Consider the following 13,864-nt stretch of genomic DNA (forward strand, 5'->3'; position numbering starts at 1 on the left):
TAATCAATCTAAAGGAACAGATGCTACATCTTGCACAACAAAAATGTTAAATTTACTTTGGCTTTCTAAAGTTGCAGTCTAAAAACACTCAGCAAGCCTGAAAGACTAAGGCAGTGACTGTCTGTTACTCACACCACATTTGATCTTAGCCTAGAGGCTGGCTCCCCCCGCAATATGATTGTACCATGGAATTCAAAGTTATCTGAATTACTCTGCAATTGCAGAATTCTCTCATGAACAAGGGAAGTCAGTATCATATCCCATGCAGGCTTATAATGGAAAGTCTAACAGACAAGAGCTCTGCAACTCATACTATGCGAGTAGAACTACTATGAGTACATTGGACTGACTGGCACTGTGCCTTTGCCTATTGTTTGCTTTAAAGAAAGGTGAATTTTTATTTTCATTCCACTATTTCTGCAATAGTCTGTAAGTTGCACAATCACATTACACCCTGTGTAAATATACATATTGCAAAATCTTTCAACTGCCTGCAGGGGCTGTGACTCACTAATTAGGCAATGCAGTGTGCAGGAGTGACTGCTGCATGGTTAGCAGTTAAACTTTCAGCTGGTCTCTTACCCAACTAACTGCACCCACATTTGCTTACTTTGGAATTTCACCACCTCCATGCCTTGAGTATTCCTAAAACGTTCAGTCACTTCTCTGAGTTCAATCATGAAAACTGCACTGTGGAATCATACTTAGAGAGGGTAGGGTGGCTGTACTTAACTAATTTCTTGGAAGTTTAAGTTCAGAGAATTCAAAATGCATCAGCTTTGGTTTTGAAGGAAAAAGAGCAACAGCATAAAATGGTTTGTCACATTTGTAGTTTTGCACACAGCATAGTGAAAGGAGGGCTATGGCAGGATCTGTCTTTTGCTGTGGCCTGTCAAACTAGGGAGCTGGAGAACATAAATAGCACAAAACTCTAAAGGTGGTGAAAAGGTCAAGAGAGGGATGTTCCAGCAGAAAGGAGCATCGCTGACAACCTTCAACATTTGTTCCCCTAAATTCCTTATCTTCTTTGCATTATACTGACATTTTTTTGTTAGGCCCAAGTTAGCCATAGAACAATTGACAGTCCCTCCCGCAACGATCTATAGAAAAACCTCTACAACCTTCTGTGTTTTAAAGGAAATGCTAGTGATCCAGAGAGTGCGTTTAAAATCAGCAACCATATGCAGAGTCTATTCTCCAAACATGGGTGAGCCCTTCCTCTGAGGGCAGGAGCTAATGGTGGTGGACACTGAAAAAGCAGTATCAAAATGTACTGGGAAGGATCTGACTGAAATGTCTGGAATGTTAGGGAAAGACTGGACAATAGGCGGCTTTGGAAATACTAACCTTTCGCCTTTTTTGTTGGCCACATTGTAAGGACGGAGAAAATCCAACTTGCTTTTGCTTATAACACAGAGATCTATGTTACTGCCGGAGCCCAGATCATTGAATATGCCAGCTGCGATGGCATCTCTCACAAGCTGTTTGGCTTCCTCTTCCTGGGGGGGGGAATATAAAATAAAGCTTATCTAGTTTACCAACTCCTGTAAATGTGGAAATTGTGCAGCACAGTGTAGCTAGACAGAAACATTCTTAAACTGTCATTTCATTTAAATAAAAGGGAAAACTAATCTAATGTACAGAAGGAGCAAAATTACGAATGATCAAATTAAGGGGCTACTTTCTAGAGGTTACTGAAGTGTGATTCAAGAGGATCACTTGCCCTATTAACTAAGACAATACTATCAGATGGAGATGTATATTTCTGTACATGGCCTAAGTTCTCTTAGAAGGATAAGGTAGAAACACAGGCAGCATCTTTATGATACAGTGTTGTGAATCTGAACAATGGTCAGCACTACTGCAAGGACCAGCTTTCCAATCATGATGAGCGCCATCAGTGGTACATGTCAAACCGATTATAATGAAGGGGTCAGGGTGAAAAAATTTAAGAAACGAAAAACCTTAAACTATGAAGGGGAGAAACTGATGTTCATAACAATTTACTATCTTCCAGACCTTAAATACATACATGTACAACAATCTAGAATGCAAGTTTCCCTGTAGTGCCGTGTAAACCACTTGCATACAAATTGCATACTAGTTTAGTTAAAGACTGCCTTGAATAGAGACGATTTAATCATCCTCTGTAGTACGAAAATGATTTGTATGTTTTGTAACACAGCCAACCTGGTTTGCAAAATTTATTCTACTCCTCTGAATAGCTGCATTACAGGGGAGCTTTGGTCTGCACTGCATCATAGCTAGCTAATGTTTTCATATTCCAGTGTAGTGTACAGGAGAAGAGTATTAAAAGAAAAACAGTGATGAAGACAATTTGAGAATGTAAGATTTATAGCAGGAATGGGAGTATGGCCACTTTTATATAAATCCAGGTGAAGTGTGTATTTGTAAATACCAATTGTTACAATTTTTCAATTTAAATGGACTATAACTACGACTGTTAAACGAATGTGTAATCTATTTATACTTTTGTCAGTAGTACGGACACTCTACTGTGCAGTTTCATTAACTAGTTCAGAATTAATGAAGCAGCACGATTCTACTCATCTCTAGACTTGGGTATTCTAGGAAAGGAAAGATAATGCTTGTTTCAAGTGGGGGAAACCTCCTCAAATCTAATTCCTATTGTGGCTAAAATTATGCATTACTGTTTTAGTCCTACATAAGTTTACAAATGTGTATTTGAGATACCAACATACTACTTTGCATAGGATTTCTAATGCTCAAAGAGTTTGCATTTCAAGAACATGCATGCTTTAAAGAACATACCATACAGACACCTGACTTACACAGTTTCTCAGAGGAAATCTGAATTGTTCTCTATTTAATGGAAATTATCTAAATTACCTTTCAGAGAGAGTGCAGTCAGTTCCATGCATCAGCCCAATGCTCACCTAGTGCTCTAAGCAACAAAACTCTCCCTCAGAGAGCACATGACAAAAAAAATCTATTTAATTGTATACACAACTACAACAAAAACCTTCATTGAATAACTGGCCTCAAACTATGCATTCTGTACAGCAAGTTGTGGCCTGAAAGGATTCGCATAATTGTAGCTGCTCTGTAGCAGAAAAGGGAAGCCTATTACAGCTACATTAGCTCCCTCTACAGACTCAGCACAGGAAAGAATTAGATTTCATTTCAAATGCAACTCCGAACTGACAATCCCTGACAAGATTCAGGGATGTTACAAACAATTCTGGACGCCATTAGGTATTGTGAGACGAAGGCGAATCTGCAACTTCACACTGTAACTGAACATACGGCATTAAAGTTGTATTGAGGTGACAAAGATTCTATTACTGGTAGATTTCAGAGTAACAGCCGTGTTAGTCTGTATTCGCAAAAAGAAAAGGAGTACTTGTGGCACCTTAGAGACTAACCAATTTATTAGAGCATAAGCTTTCGTGAGCTACACGAAAGCTTATGCTCTAATAAATTGGTTAGTCTCTAAGGTGCCACAAGTACTCCTTTTCTTATTACTGGTAGAGTGGTTCATCAGCCTGTTTCACATACATCCAGCAGGAGCTGGAAAAGGCTCACAGTTGGACAAGATGCAGTCCCGAGCTGAAATTTAACAGCTGTCTCATGGTTCACCTTCTCTGCCATTCATGAGCACAAACCATCCCTGCAGCAACTGCTGTAAAAGATGATGATGGTAGGAGGATTATTATATATAACTTTTCCTTATTCCAACCTCTTAGATCACATTTAACAAGCCAGCTCTCTTCAAATCACAACTTAGGACCCACTGTTCCCTCATGCTTCGGGGAGGAGCGGACTAAATAGTCCTCCACACACACACCATAATACCACAAGCGGATGTCCTATGAATGCTCGCTTATTTAGGAAAAGCTACATACAAATTTCATAAATCCATGAATCACAACTCTGGGAATCAAAAGAGCAACTGATTGGTTTTAAAGTCAGAGAGATGAAAAAGAACCCACAAAAAAGATTCATGTACTATTCAGAGATGGACAGTGGTCTCTGACAGACCAAATGGTCCTCAGAAATTAGAGACAATCACTGAAGCCACTTCTAAAAGATGTTCCCTCCTTTGGGCTGACTAGGATTAGAGCTGGGACAACAAATGTTTTTTTTTAAAGTTGATTTACTGGCCAGAAAAAAAATTTTGTTTTTGTTTCCTTCCATTTCAGTACTGGTCCCCTCTAATCTCTCTACACTGTAACTGGAAAGATTAAGCCACTCCAGGCACTGTTGGGATGAGAAATTTGGAGCCTGGTTTTTGTTTAAAAATACCTGGAGGCTGGCTTGTCTAGTGTGTTAATCATTGCTTGGCGGCTGACCCTTGGAAATTGTTCACTCTCCCCTCATCCTCAGAAGTCACTCCTGGGGAGAGGAGAAGAGTCTGCAAGTGTCACCCAGGCAGCAAAAATTCATCTGACCACTGATAATCAGCTGGTAATGGATAGGTTTCTTGCCCAATACCAATTGTGAAGTAAATTCAATGCTACTTGGTACAAATGGGCTGGATACACCAGTGTATTAAAAAAACAAAACACACCCAGGTACTAAAATGTCCACTCGTGATGAAATGAGGCAAAACGTGATTTTTAGGTATTGAACACAAACAATTTCATCTCCTGCAGCAATATATTAAACCTTAACCATCTGTGAACCCCTTTCACTAAAATGTCAAGTCTTGCAAACCCCCTCCTAAAAATGAATGGTTCCAGGGATTTTCTCCTTTACCCGAGTATAAAAGCAGCGATCTTAGAAATATAAAATTTGTTTTTATGACATGCTTATTACACACACTTATTATTGATCATTACAGTATTTTTATTGCATTATGAAAACAGCAACAAGCTTTCAAGATCTCACTTTTGTAGCTTGTATCACTTTGAATAAGCCTGTTATAACTAGGTTTCATCAAGGACTATCAGATGTGAAACAGCATGAAGGTATTTAAGAAGCCAATTCAGAGGTCCTCCTACATAAACAATCAGCAGTCCAGGCAAATAACGCAACAAAGCTTACAACAAAGCTTAACTTGTTCTTCATAATAATTTTTAAAACAATACTGGCTGCCTATTTAATTTTAAAAACAGCAAAAAATATCCACCTCCCTTTCCATCTTATAAAGGAGTCTTGAGATTTAAATCTCCTCAGTGTGACAGAGATGCGTGCTTTGATCTGCTTCGCTCTTGGACGTTCAGGGGCTCTGTGCTGCCGGGGTCCCTAGGGACAGCTCTGTCTGCCATTAGGGAATCCCCTGTAACAGTTCACAAATCCCAGTTTGGGAACCACTGCCTTAAGGAAACAGAAGACAAAGTACTATCTTCTTAATGGCCAAATAATACTTACATTAATACATCATGTGAATTTACACTCATCAAGGGGAAAACATTACTTAGGACCCAGTCCTGCAAGCTCTACTCTGTCAGAACTTTTACTTACATGCCAGTGCTAGAATTAACTTCAACTGGACTTTTGTCCGCGTAGACACCGCAGGATTGGGCTCTTTGGTGTGTGAATCTCACCTTGTGAAGTTGCTATAACTACACGTCCAGTACACTGTTATAACCCCCACTTTTATCATTTACTTCCAGTGCATTAGCTCAAGGAACATTTTTAAAAAATGATTATTCTCTGACTTGAACAAACAGAACATGTTAATTCAGACAAATGTAACAAGACAATACTAAAAACCATGACTCTAATACGCGTATAGGAAATTCCAAGTCAACGTTTTATCCTTAACTCACCAAGAGGTGTTTAGTTATTGCAGACCTTTCCAACACTGTGGTGATGTCGAGTTAAACATGACGTACAACCAAGGCACCATGGAACAACTGAAATTTGAGTCTCCAAAGTTACCAGTTTTATCCAAGCTCTTAATAGTGCATGTAGCAGTTTGAATATCTGACTTGCCATCATTAGAAGTCGGGAATGCACTGGCAAATCAGCTTTCAAAGCTGCTTTTGGTAAATGCAGCTCTGCTCACTTCATGTACAGCCTTCAAAGTTTTTTTTTTTTAAACCCTGCCACAGGAAATAACGATCCTTAGGGTATGTATGCTAGTCCGAGAATGTTTTCAGATTCAGGCAGCAGCTGCACAAGCGCCAGCGTTGAAGTGCAGCTGAAGAGGATCCCCAAAGTAGCTCAGCCACAATCACGTCTGTACCCCAGGCATACTTTACATTCTCCGGTGATCCTCCACACAAGAGTTTGTTATTAGCAGTATTCATATTCTCACAGCTTAATTAGGACATTGACCAAGAGGTCTGCACTCGGCCACAGAAATAGTGTGGTTTCTTACTTTACCCCCATTTTATCAGACGAAATCTTTTAAAATATATTCAACAGCACTTTGTACAGATTCGCCCTGGGGAACAAAAAGAGCAAAGCCACATAAAAAAATTTCTGCACATCACTTCAGTGTTTTGTGGTAGTGAATAATTTCGTTAATTAGAATCCTAGCACGACAGGAACATTTTAGTACTGTCTATGGAAATGAACATAGTAAACCAAATAAAATTACACATTTTTGGTTACCTGGAAGTTTACCACTATTTTAAATGAATCCTTTTGTACAAGTTTTAAACAAACTCAAATGAAATTTAAACTAAGGAACACATTATAGGCCACAGGTTAAGGACAATATATCCACTTTAGTTCTCTTTGGCAATAGATGAGGCCTTTTCTATTTGAACATAAAAACAACTGTGCTCAATTTTAAATCTTCCTTCAGAGTCGCCTCAGTCTCCTGGGTAAAAAAAGCATTTTTTTGCTTTTAAAATGCACCATGTGTGTTACTCAGTTAGCAAAATATTCTTGAACCCAAAGTAACTGATAGACCAAAACAGTCTCTATTTGGTAGATGCCTATTATAATTAAGATCCTCTCAGAATATTAAATATTGTAAGACCATAATTTGAAATAGTTCAGCCTATTTAATTAAATCTAAGACATTTAATTAAACAGCACCCAAATGTGAAATATTTTTCTCAGACTTTCGTAACTTAAAAAGATGACCAAAATGCCCTTGTAAAAACTGGTTTTTTTTTTTAAAGAACTGTTCCTGTGTAGGGACCCTGCATACAAATGAGTGAGATTTTATGGTCAGAAAATAGGGGGTTATAATGGAAGTGCTGACACAGTCTTAACTACAGTGGCATGAATACAGTGGCACTGTAATAATTAATCTAAAAATCCCCTAAAAGTTCAGAGTATATAAAAGGAGCACTTCCTGCTTTATGGTTGGAAAGACCAAGCTAACTGGGAATATCATTCTCCCGGGTCTACAGGGCTTCTTAAATGAGATTACAGTACGAGTGATGTACTGTAATACAAGTCAGCTGTGACAAGCAGCACTTTATAGAGCTATCTGTTTGTCTCCATCACTACATCACACAATGTGTCCCAGGACTCCAATGTGCAACTCCATTTACCACTGCATGACAAATGGGTAGCACTTGTAAAAGGCACAAAGAGGTCCAGATCAGCCATGTAATGGTCACCACAGCTGTACCATAGTGCTTGAAGGGAACAAAACAGACCCCCAAGTTCATTAAACTGACCAGTAATGGATCTTTCAAAACGTGCCTTAGGAATACTACAGTAAAGGCTAAAATAAATAACTCAGCATGGAAGCCTAATCTAAAATGGTGTTTGATAAATTATTTATAACGTAGACGATTGTCTGCATTTAATATTGGAGCTACTAGTAGCATCTTTAAAAGATGATTTATGTGTTGTAATGCCATTAAACTTTATATTGGCCCACCGCTAGCTATAAAGTCTGCTGAGATTTAGAGAATGAGTTTTAAACTGTCACTGCAACATCATAGTAGATGGAGACTGTATTAAATCTTTACTTTAAACCTGCTATCTGGAGAGTTGCATTTTGTAGACACTCAAAAACTGATAGATTACCTCTCTACATCTGCTATGGTGCAAGTCCCAAATAGCAAGGATAAGGAACTTTTCCATATTATTCTTTTATATAGCTTGAATCGAATTTCTCTTCGCACTTCAATGATTTTCAGATTTGGAATACCACCTTTTCTATGGAGCATGTTGGTTATGTCTACAGCCAATTAATCCTATTTTTTGCAAAAAGCTTTTGAGAAGAATTATATCGCTTATGCCTACTGATGTCTCAAACAAATACAATGGTTGCAGCTGTTTAGAGAATATTATTTCCCTGATGTTTTGGGAACTTGACAAGCAATTCATACAGGAGACTTTTTTTTTTCCTCCCACAGATTTATATATTGTACAGAGAGGTTTTTTAATTAGTTATTTAGATTATCATCAAACTGGAATGAATGAGTGTCTAGTAGATAACCAGCAATATCCTATTTTGATATTTAGCATATACGTAAATAAGTAAAATGCTCTAACAAGTTTAGCCTTTCATCACAAATCTGAAGAATCAGCATGCAGTACATTTATACGGGGTAGAAGAATTCTTGAAAATATCATGGTAGTACTTTTGCACCGGGGTGAAATTTGTTCCATGTCCTTCCTGTACTGAAAAAGTAAAATATACAAACTACTTTAAGTGAGAATCTCAGGGGTGAGGAAGAGTATTTGGGAGCCCAAGGACAGAGACATAGTAAAAAAAATCTATAAAGAAGGCCTGGGAGTTAGGAAAACAATACCTCTTGAAGGACATAAGCGGCTACAAAAGAATAATTAGACTTTGGAAGTGTAATCAGCAGACTGCTGGATGTGAAAGCGTGGCTATGCCTGTCTGCTGGGAGAAATTGTGTTGAAGATCGATAAGTGACTGGAAGCAACACTAAAATTTTTTGGGAAAGTCCAAAGAGACAGGGGAACCAAGATGACAGCTCTGATGCAAAGCATTTTTCTTAATTTTTTTTGAAAGAGAGGGTTGAAAGCCAACCATTTAGTTTGGAACGAATCTGTTTGGCTACATTTTTAACTTGAACTGAGGGGGGAGGCGCTGGGATATACAATCTTAATACTCAGACTGTTTGAAAGTCCCAATCACCGAGCTTCCCATCCAATGGAGTTTAGGTGATGAATGTCATAGGCAGATGAATGCTTTACAACAGAAAAATATTTTTATGAAGTTATCATACTGGATCTCCGAATCAAAAGACTGTGCTTTGTTTTCATCTCACTTTCTTTACGTGAAGTGAGTGCTTGTGAGTGACCAATTGGGAATTGTTAAGTTTAATTGAACTGGACCTGGTGCTGACTTTGGGGAGTTATTGACATTGCCTTCACATCATGTTTTGTTGCCTTTTCTTTCCCCATCATCTTTCGTACATGCTCTAAAGGGTCATGACGGAGCTGCTATGGGCACAGAGTAGAGAGAAATCCTATAGTTTCAGCAGTGCAAGATGGGGCTACTGCTGAATAAGCACATCTGGAACATGTAGGAGTGGAAAGGGGGCTTGCTGAAGCCCTGAAAAAAACAAGCTCATCTTAGCACACAACTGATCACAGTCTGAAACGTTTAAGAGAATGAGAGGTTCAAAGGGGAGATGTTCAAAGTGGCCTCATCAAGTGTAGAAGGATTCTGGAGACCAGACTGTAGGAGGTTAAGTAGCAGCTAAGAAATTAACAAAAGTAAAAAAGCAGACGGCAAAGAGGATGTTAATTATGTGGCAGCACCAGGATGATGAGAGGAGTAAGGGGCTGGACCATAAAGTGATACAACATCCAGATATTCTGGAATACATCACTCTTACTGTAAATGAACGAGAAGAGGGACACAGTAAACAGCTCCGCTTGTCATGATTAGTCTAACGCCACAAAGACAAGCATGGGAGGAACGACAACAGAGCACAGAAGGGAAGTGGAATTTCTTTAAAGAGAATTACTGTATATTTAATGTTAAAAAATACTGCACTCAGATCCGCTAGACTGGTTTAAAGCTAAAGTACATTAAAGCAACCGTTCAAGTAATTGTTAAAAGAGCAGTTGAAATAATTACAAAAGGCACATAGTAAAAAAGGAAAAGCAGCGATGAAGAAAAGGCAGTCAGTGATGATCACCATGAGATCGCTCACTGCAAGATTAGTTTGTGGACATGGGGGGAAAACAAAGATTTAATGTATTTTCTGCTTCTGTATTCAAAATGGTGCTTAGATGGGGCAGACAAGTGCCAGAAACAGTCATTAGTTTTCTAGAGTGTATAGAAGACAGACTGAAGGAAATTAGGGTAATGCCAGACTAGATGGTCAAGAAACGAGGACAGGTGAAAATAAAAAAAAAAAATATCAATTTCTAGATCAGAGTTCAACTACTACTGTAACTCTGTAGTTGTATAATTCAAAGATAGGGGTGCTCCTTACCACTTGCAGCCCTCAAAATCATTCCCAGAACTGCGAGGCCCACCTGCACAGGGATAAAAATGGAGCCTTACAATCAGAGCTGAATTTCTCCCATACAGAATTCTGGAACTTTGTGGTACTTGAAGGCATGTGTTTTTCTTAGGGCAAGGCTTCTCTGAATCACACACAAAGGTTTTACTTAGCTGTAGTAGATAGACTTTAAAAAGTGTAGGACATAAAGAAACCTATGAACACTCCAGCAGATGGGAGAATAATGGTGAATGAAGAGATCAAACTAAGAACTAACATTTTTCATATTTTGGATCAAGATAATGCAGCTATTGCTTTATTTTCCAATCTAGCTTGCAGCCTTTAATTACGAACAAATCTGAAGAACTCCAAATTCTGAAGCATTTGCACTTACACAGATTTGTAGGAAGGAGTCTCAGTGTATCTTGTATACATACACCACTGTGAAAATCTCTCAATTTTTGTTCAAAGCTTTGAGGTACAAGAAGCTAAAAAAATGGTAATTATTAGACTTGGATCCCTTGGCAGATTACTACTTATTGGAACTCTGGGTCAAACTGTGTAGTATTTGGAGTGATACATTGTTATAAAATAAAAGCTAACCGATACACACTTTCCTAGATCCTAATTTTTCTGCAAGCTTTTAAAATAGGATTATTCTTGTCATTTTTAGGGTTCCCTGTTTTTTGTTTTTTTAATAATGGGTTGCTGTTTTTCAGCCTAGTCCTAGCCAACACTAACACTTATATCTCTGCTTAAGAAGATTAACAGTCATTGCTGCTGGCTGATGTGGCTACTATCACCCATATCCGTAAGTCACCACTACGACACAGCAAGGTTTAACTATCCAAACACCTTTAAAAAGGGACACTACCTTCCAGTTTGGTGTGGCTCACTTGGAAATCTCTTTGATCCAAATTCTACAGTATCTACTATAGAATTTATGCTGCTGTCATTGTGCTGATATATTAACACACAAGTCACTTCACCCACCACCAAAGTGTAACCGCTTCTGGAGTGAAAACAGCATCTATTTAAAAGGAACAGTTCACTACAGCAATGAGGAAAGACATCCTATTGAAACTACAGGGCAAATATGGAGTAGACAGTAACTAATTACCCAAACTGGATCTGACCAGGGCACTGAAGCTAGCAGTCCTGTGAACACAGCAGTTTAAGCTTTAATATTAATGTCTTTGATTTTGTACATTTAAAAAAGATTGTGTTGTATGATGTATTTTCTTGTATTATCTTGTACATTGTATATACCATGTAAACAAAATTTAAATTTATACTATTTTAAACTTACCATTTTCTACTGAGATCTTTTCTTCAATAAAATACACCTCTCAAAGTCCTTACTCTTTGTAATTACAGTATTTTCATATTTCATTAGTACATATGCTTGCAAGCCCAGACTCATCACTACTGCCCCCCGTCTGATGTTGTACACCACACAAGTATAATAAACCATGTTAATATTTCATACCAGTGTGAAATATGCTGGAGTATCAATTCAACATCTGCTGTCTTTAGGGTACTGGAGTCCCGCAGAGACACTTTCAATTTGTAATTGAGTTCTATACTGAATTAATCAGCAGTTTATCTTTTTTAGTAAAATAATGTCTTCCCCACTAACCTGGATTTACATTAACAATTTATGCCAAATTACCTGCCAAGACAAAAACTTATACGATTCCAAGATACTATTCAGTAACATTGGTTCCTATATTTCATTCCTTACATGAAGAATAGTACAATACATTGTTCCAGTGGTATGAAATCTTAAATTACAAGCCTCATCTTGAATCTGTAGGGTTTCTGGCTGCTTTTATACTCACAATAACTATGAATTAACATGAGAACAGATTTAATCCATCACTTGTGATGTTCTGATATTCAGAGTTTTTAAGGAACAGATTCTCAGAATGAAATGGACTTGTTCAGCAGTAAAGGAGTTTGATAATTCTACCACACTAAAGACTTTAGTTTGATAACCTGAAATTCTCAATCTGCCTAATATTACACCACCACCCTGTAGTGACGTTTTGGATCTTAGCTACAGGGGAGTAGAGAGAAAAGCAAACCAAGCACAGGGGTCATTTTAAGTAACTGTATGCCATTATACCCCATAGGAACAAAGTCCTGCAATGACACCTCTGCCTCAGGCAAAGCACTCCATTCTCATCTCACTATCACCAAAAATGTTGACGGATGAGGGTGAAGAAAGATCAACATTTTATTTTAAAAAGAAAAAGTCCTAGGCCCTCTTGTAATCCTTTTCCACTTAAGTTTACCCAAATGCTTTATAAACTTGGTAAGTATTCACTCATTTGAAGGGCTTCTACTCTCTCAGCCTAGTCTAAATTCTGCTGGGACCTTATTCCAATTCAATGTTCTTTGCTCATACAGAAATTACACTCTGCCTTCAAGATTCTCACTGCAGGGGCAGCACTTAGGCATTGTACAATGTGAAATATTTCTCAGTACATTTTCCCTGTTCCACAGTTACAGGAAACGTACAAACTAAAACAATTTAGATTGGAACATCTGCTCCTGAGAATGCATCAAAAAATAATTACCTGCCCTACATCTATCCTATGTGCTGTAAAATGTTCTCTAACATTCAGCAGTTTGTGAATAGCTTGTCTACATTGTTGTGTACAAACTTTGTGTTACCTCTGCAAAGGTAAGGAAATTGTTTCCTTTGCCATGCAGCAGGGTCCAATTTAAACTAAAGAATGGATGAACTTAGACAAGATTCCTGTATCTGGAAATAGTCAGTATATAGAACAAAGAAGTGTTTTGGGTATCAGTGGTAACTCGGAAGGAAATCACCCTTAGGCATTTTTATTATCTGACTTTCGTTTGGAAATTATGCTTTGATATATGAAAAGAGCATACATTAAGAACTCCTCTCCAGTAATATCAGCCATTTAAGAGCATATCTAGCTGCCAAGTGGTAGGATACATTTAAAATTAACTTCATATTTCCAGTTTTTCATAAGTTCCATAATGGAGATCAATTCTTCATAACAGTCCATGCAAGGAGTTAAGAACAGAACCTGTCCAATATATCAAACAGGAATTGAGTTAACATGTTTAAATAATTTTAGTTTAAAAATAGGAAACAGTATGATATAACTCCTGAAAATAAAGGTTTGTCTGCACTAATACCTGACACCAGTCTGTGCAGAGATAGACAACTCCAAAGGATGGAGTAGAGCAGTCACATAATGGAAATATCAAATCTGTACTAACATGAGCTCTAGCAATAAGAAGCAGTAAAGACGTTTACTAACAGCCTAATCTCTTGTCACTATGTAATGAAATAAACACATACACAGAGCACACATTTTAAGCACTTCTTTTTGTGCAGGGGGGTCAGATTTTTAATTTTGTTTTGATTTGTTTACTTAAGCTCTGTTTGACACTAACAGGAATTCAAGTATCTCAGGCAGGCTCTTCTGCTTAACTCGGATACTCTTGCTTGATCTCTGTTGTCTGCTGTCTGAGTTCAGCCAAGAAACTTC

General features: G+C 37.9%; 1 protein-coding gene across 1 annotated transcript in view; it reads right to left on the reverse strand.

Moving 5' to 3' along the window:
* PSMB7 (proteasome 20S subunit beta 7) overlaps positions 1-13,864 on the reverse strand; it is a 42,398-nt gene that overhangs the window by 339 nt on the left and 28,195 nt on the right. Inside the window, exon 7 of the mRNA XM_084649958.1 lies at positions 1,348-1,499. Within this exon, the coding sequence (XP_084506084.1) occupies positions 1,348-1,499 (152 nt within the window). The remainder of the gene's footprint in view (positions 1-1,347; positions 1,500-13,864) is intronic.

This window comes from Lepidochelys olivacea, assembly GCF_965140295.1.
Source record: "Lepidochelys olivacea isolate rLepOli2 genome assembly, chromosome: 16".
NCBI classification, from domain to species: domain Eukaryota; kingdom Metazoa; phylum Chordata; order Testudines; family Cheloniidae; genus Lepidochelys; species Lepidochelys olivacea.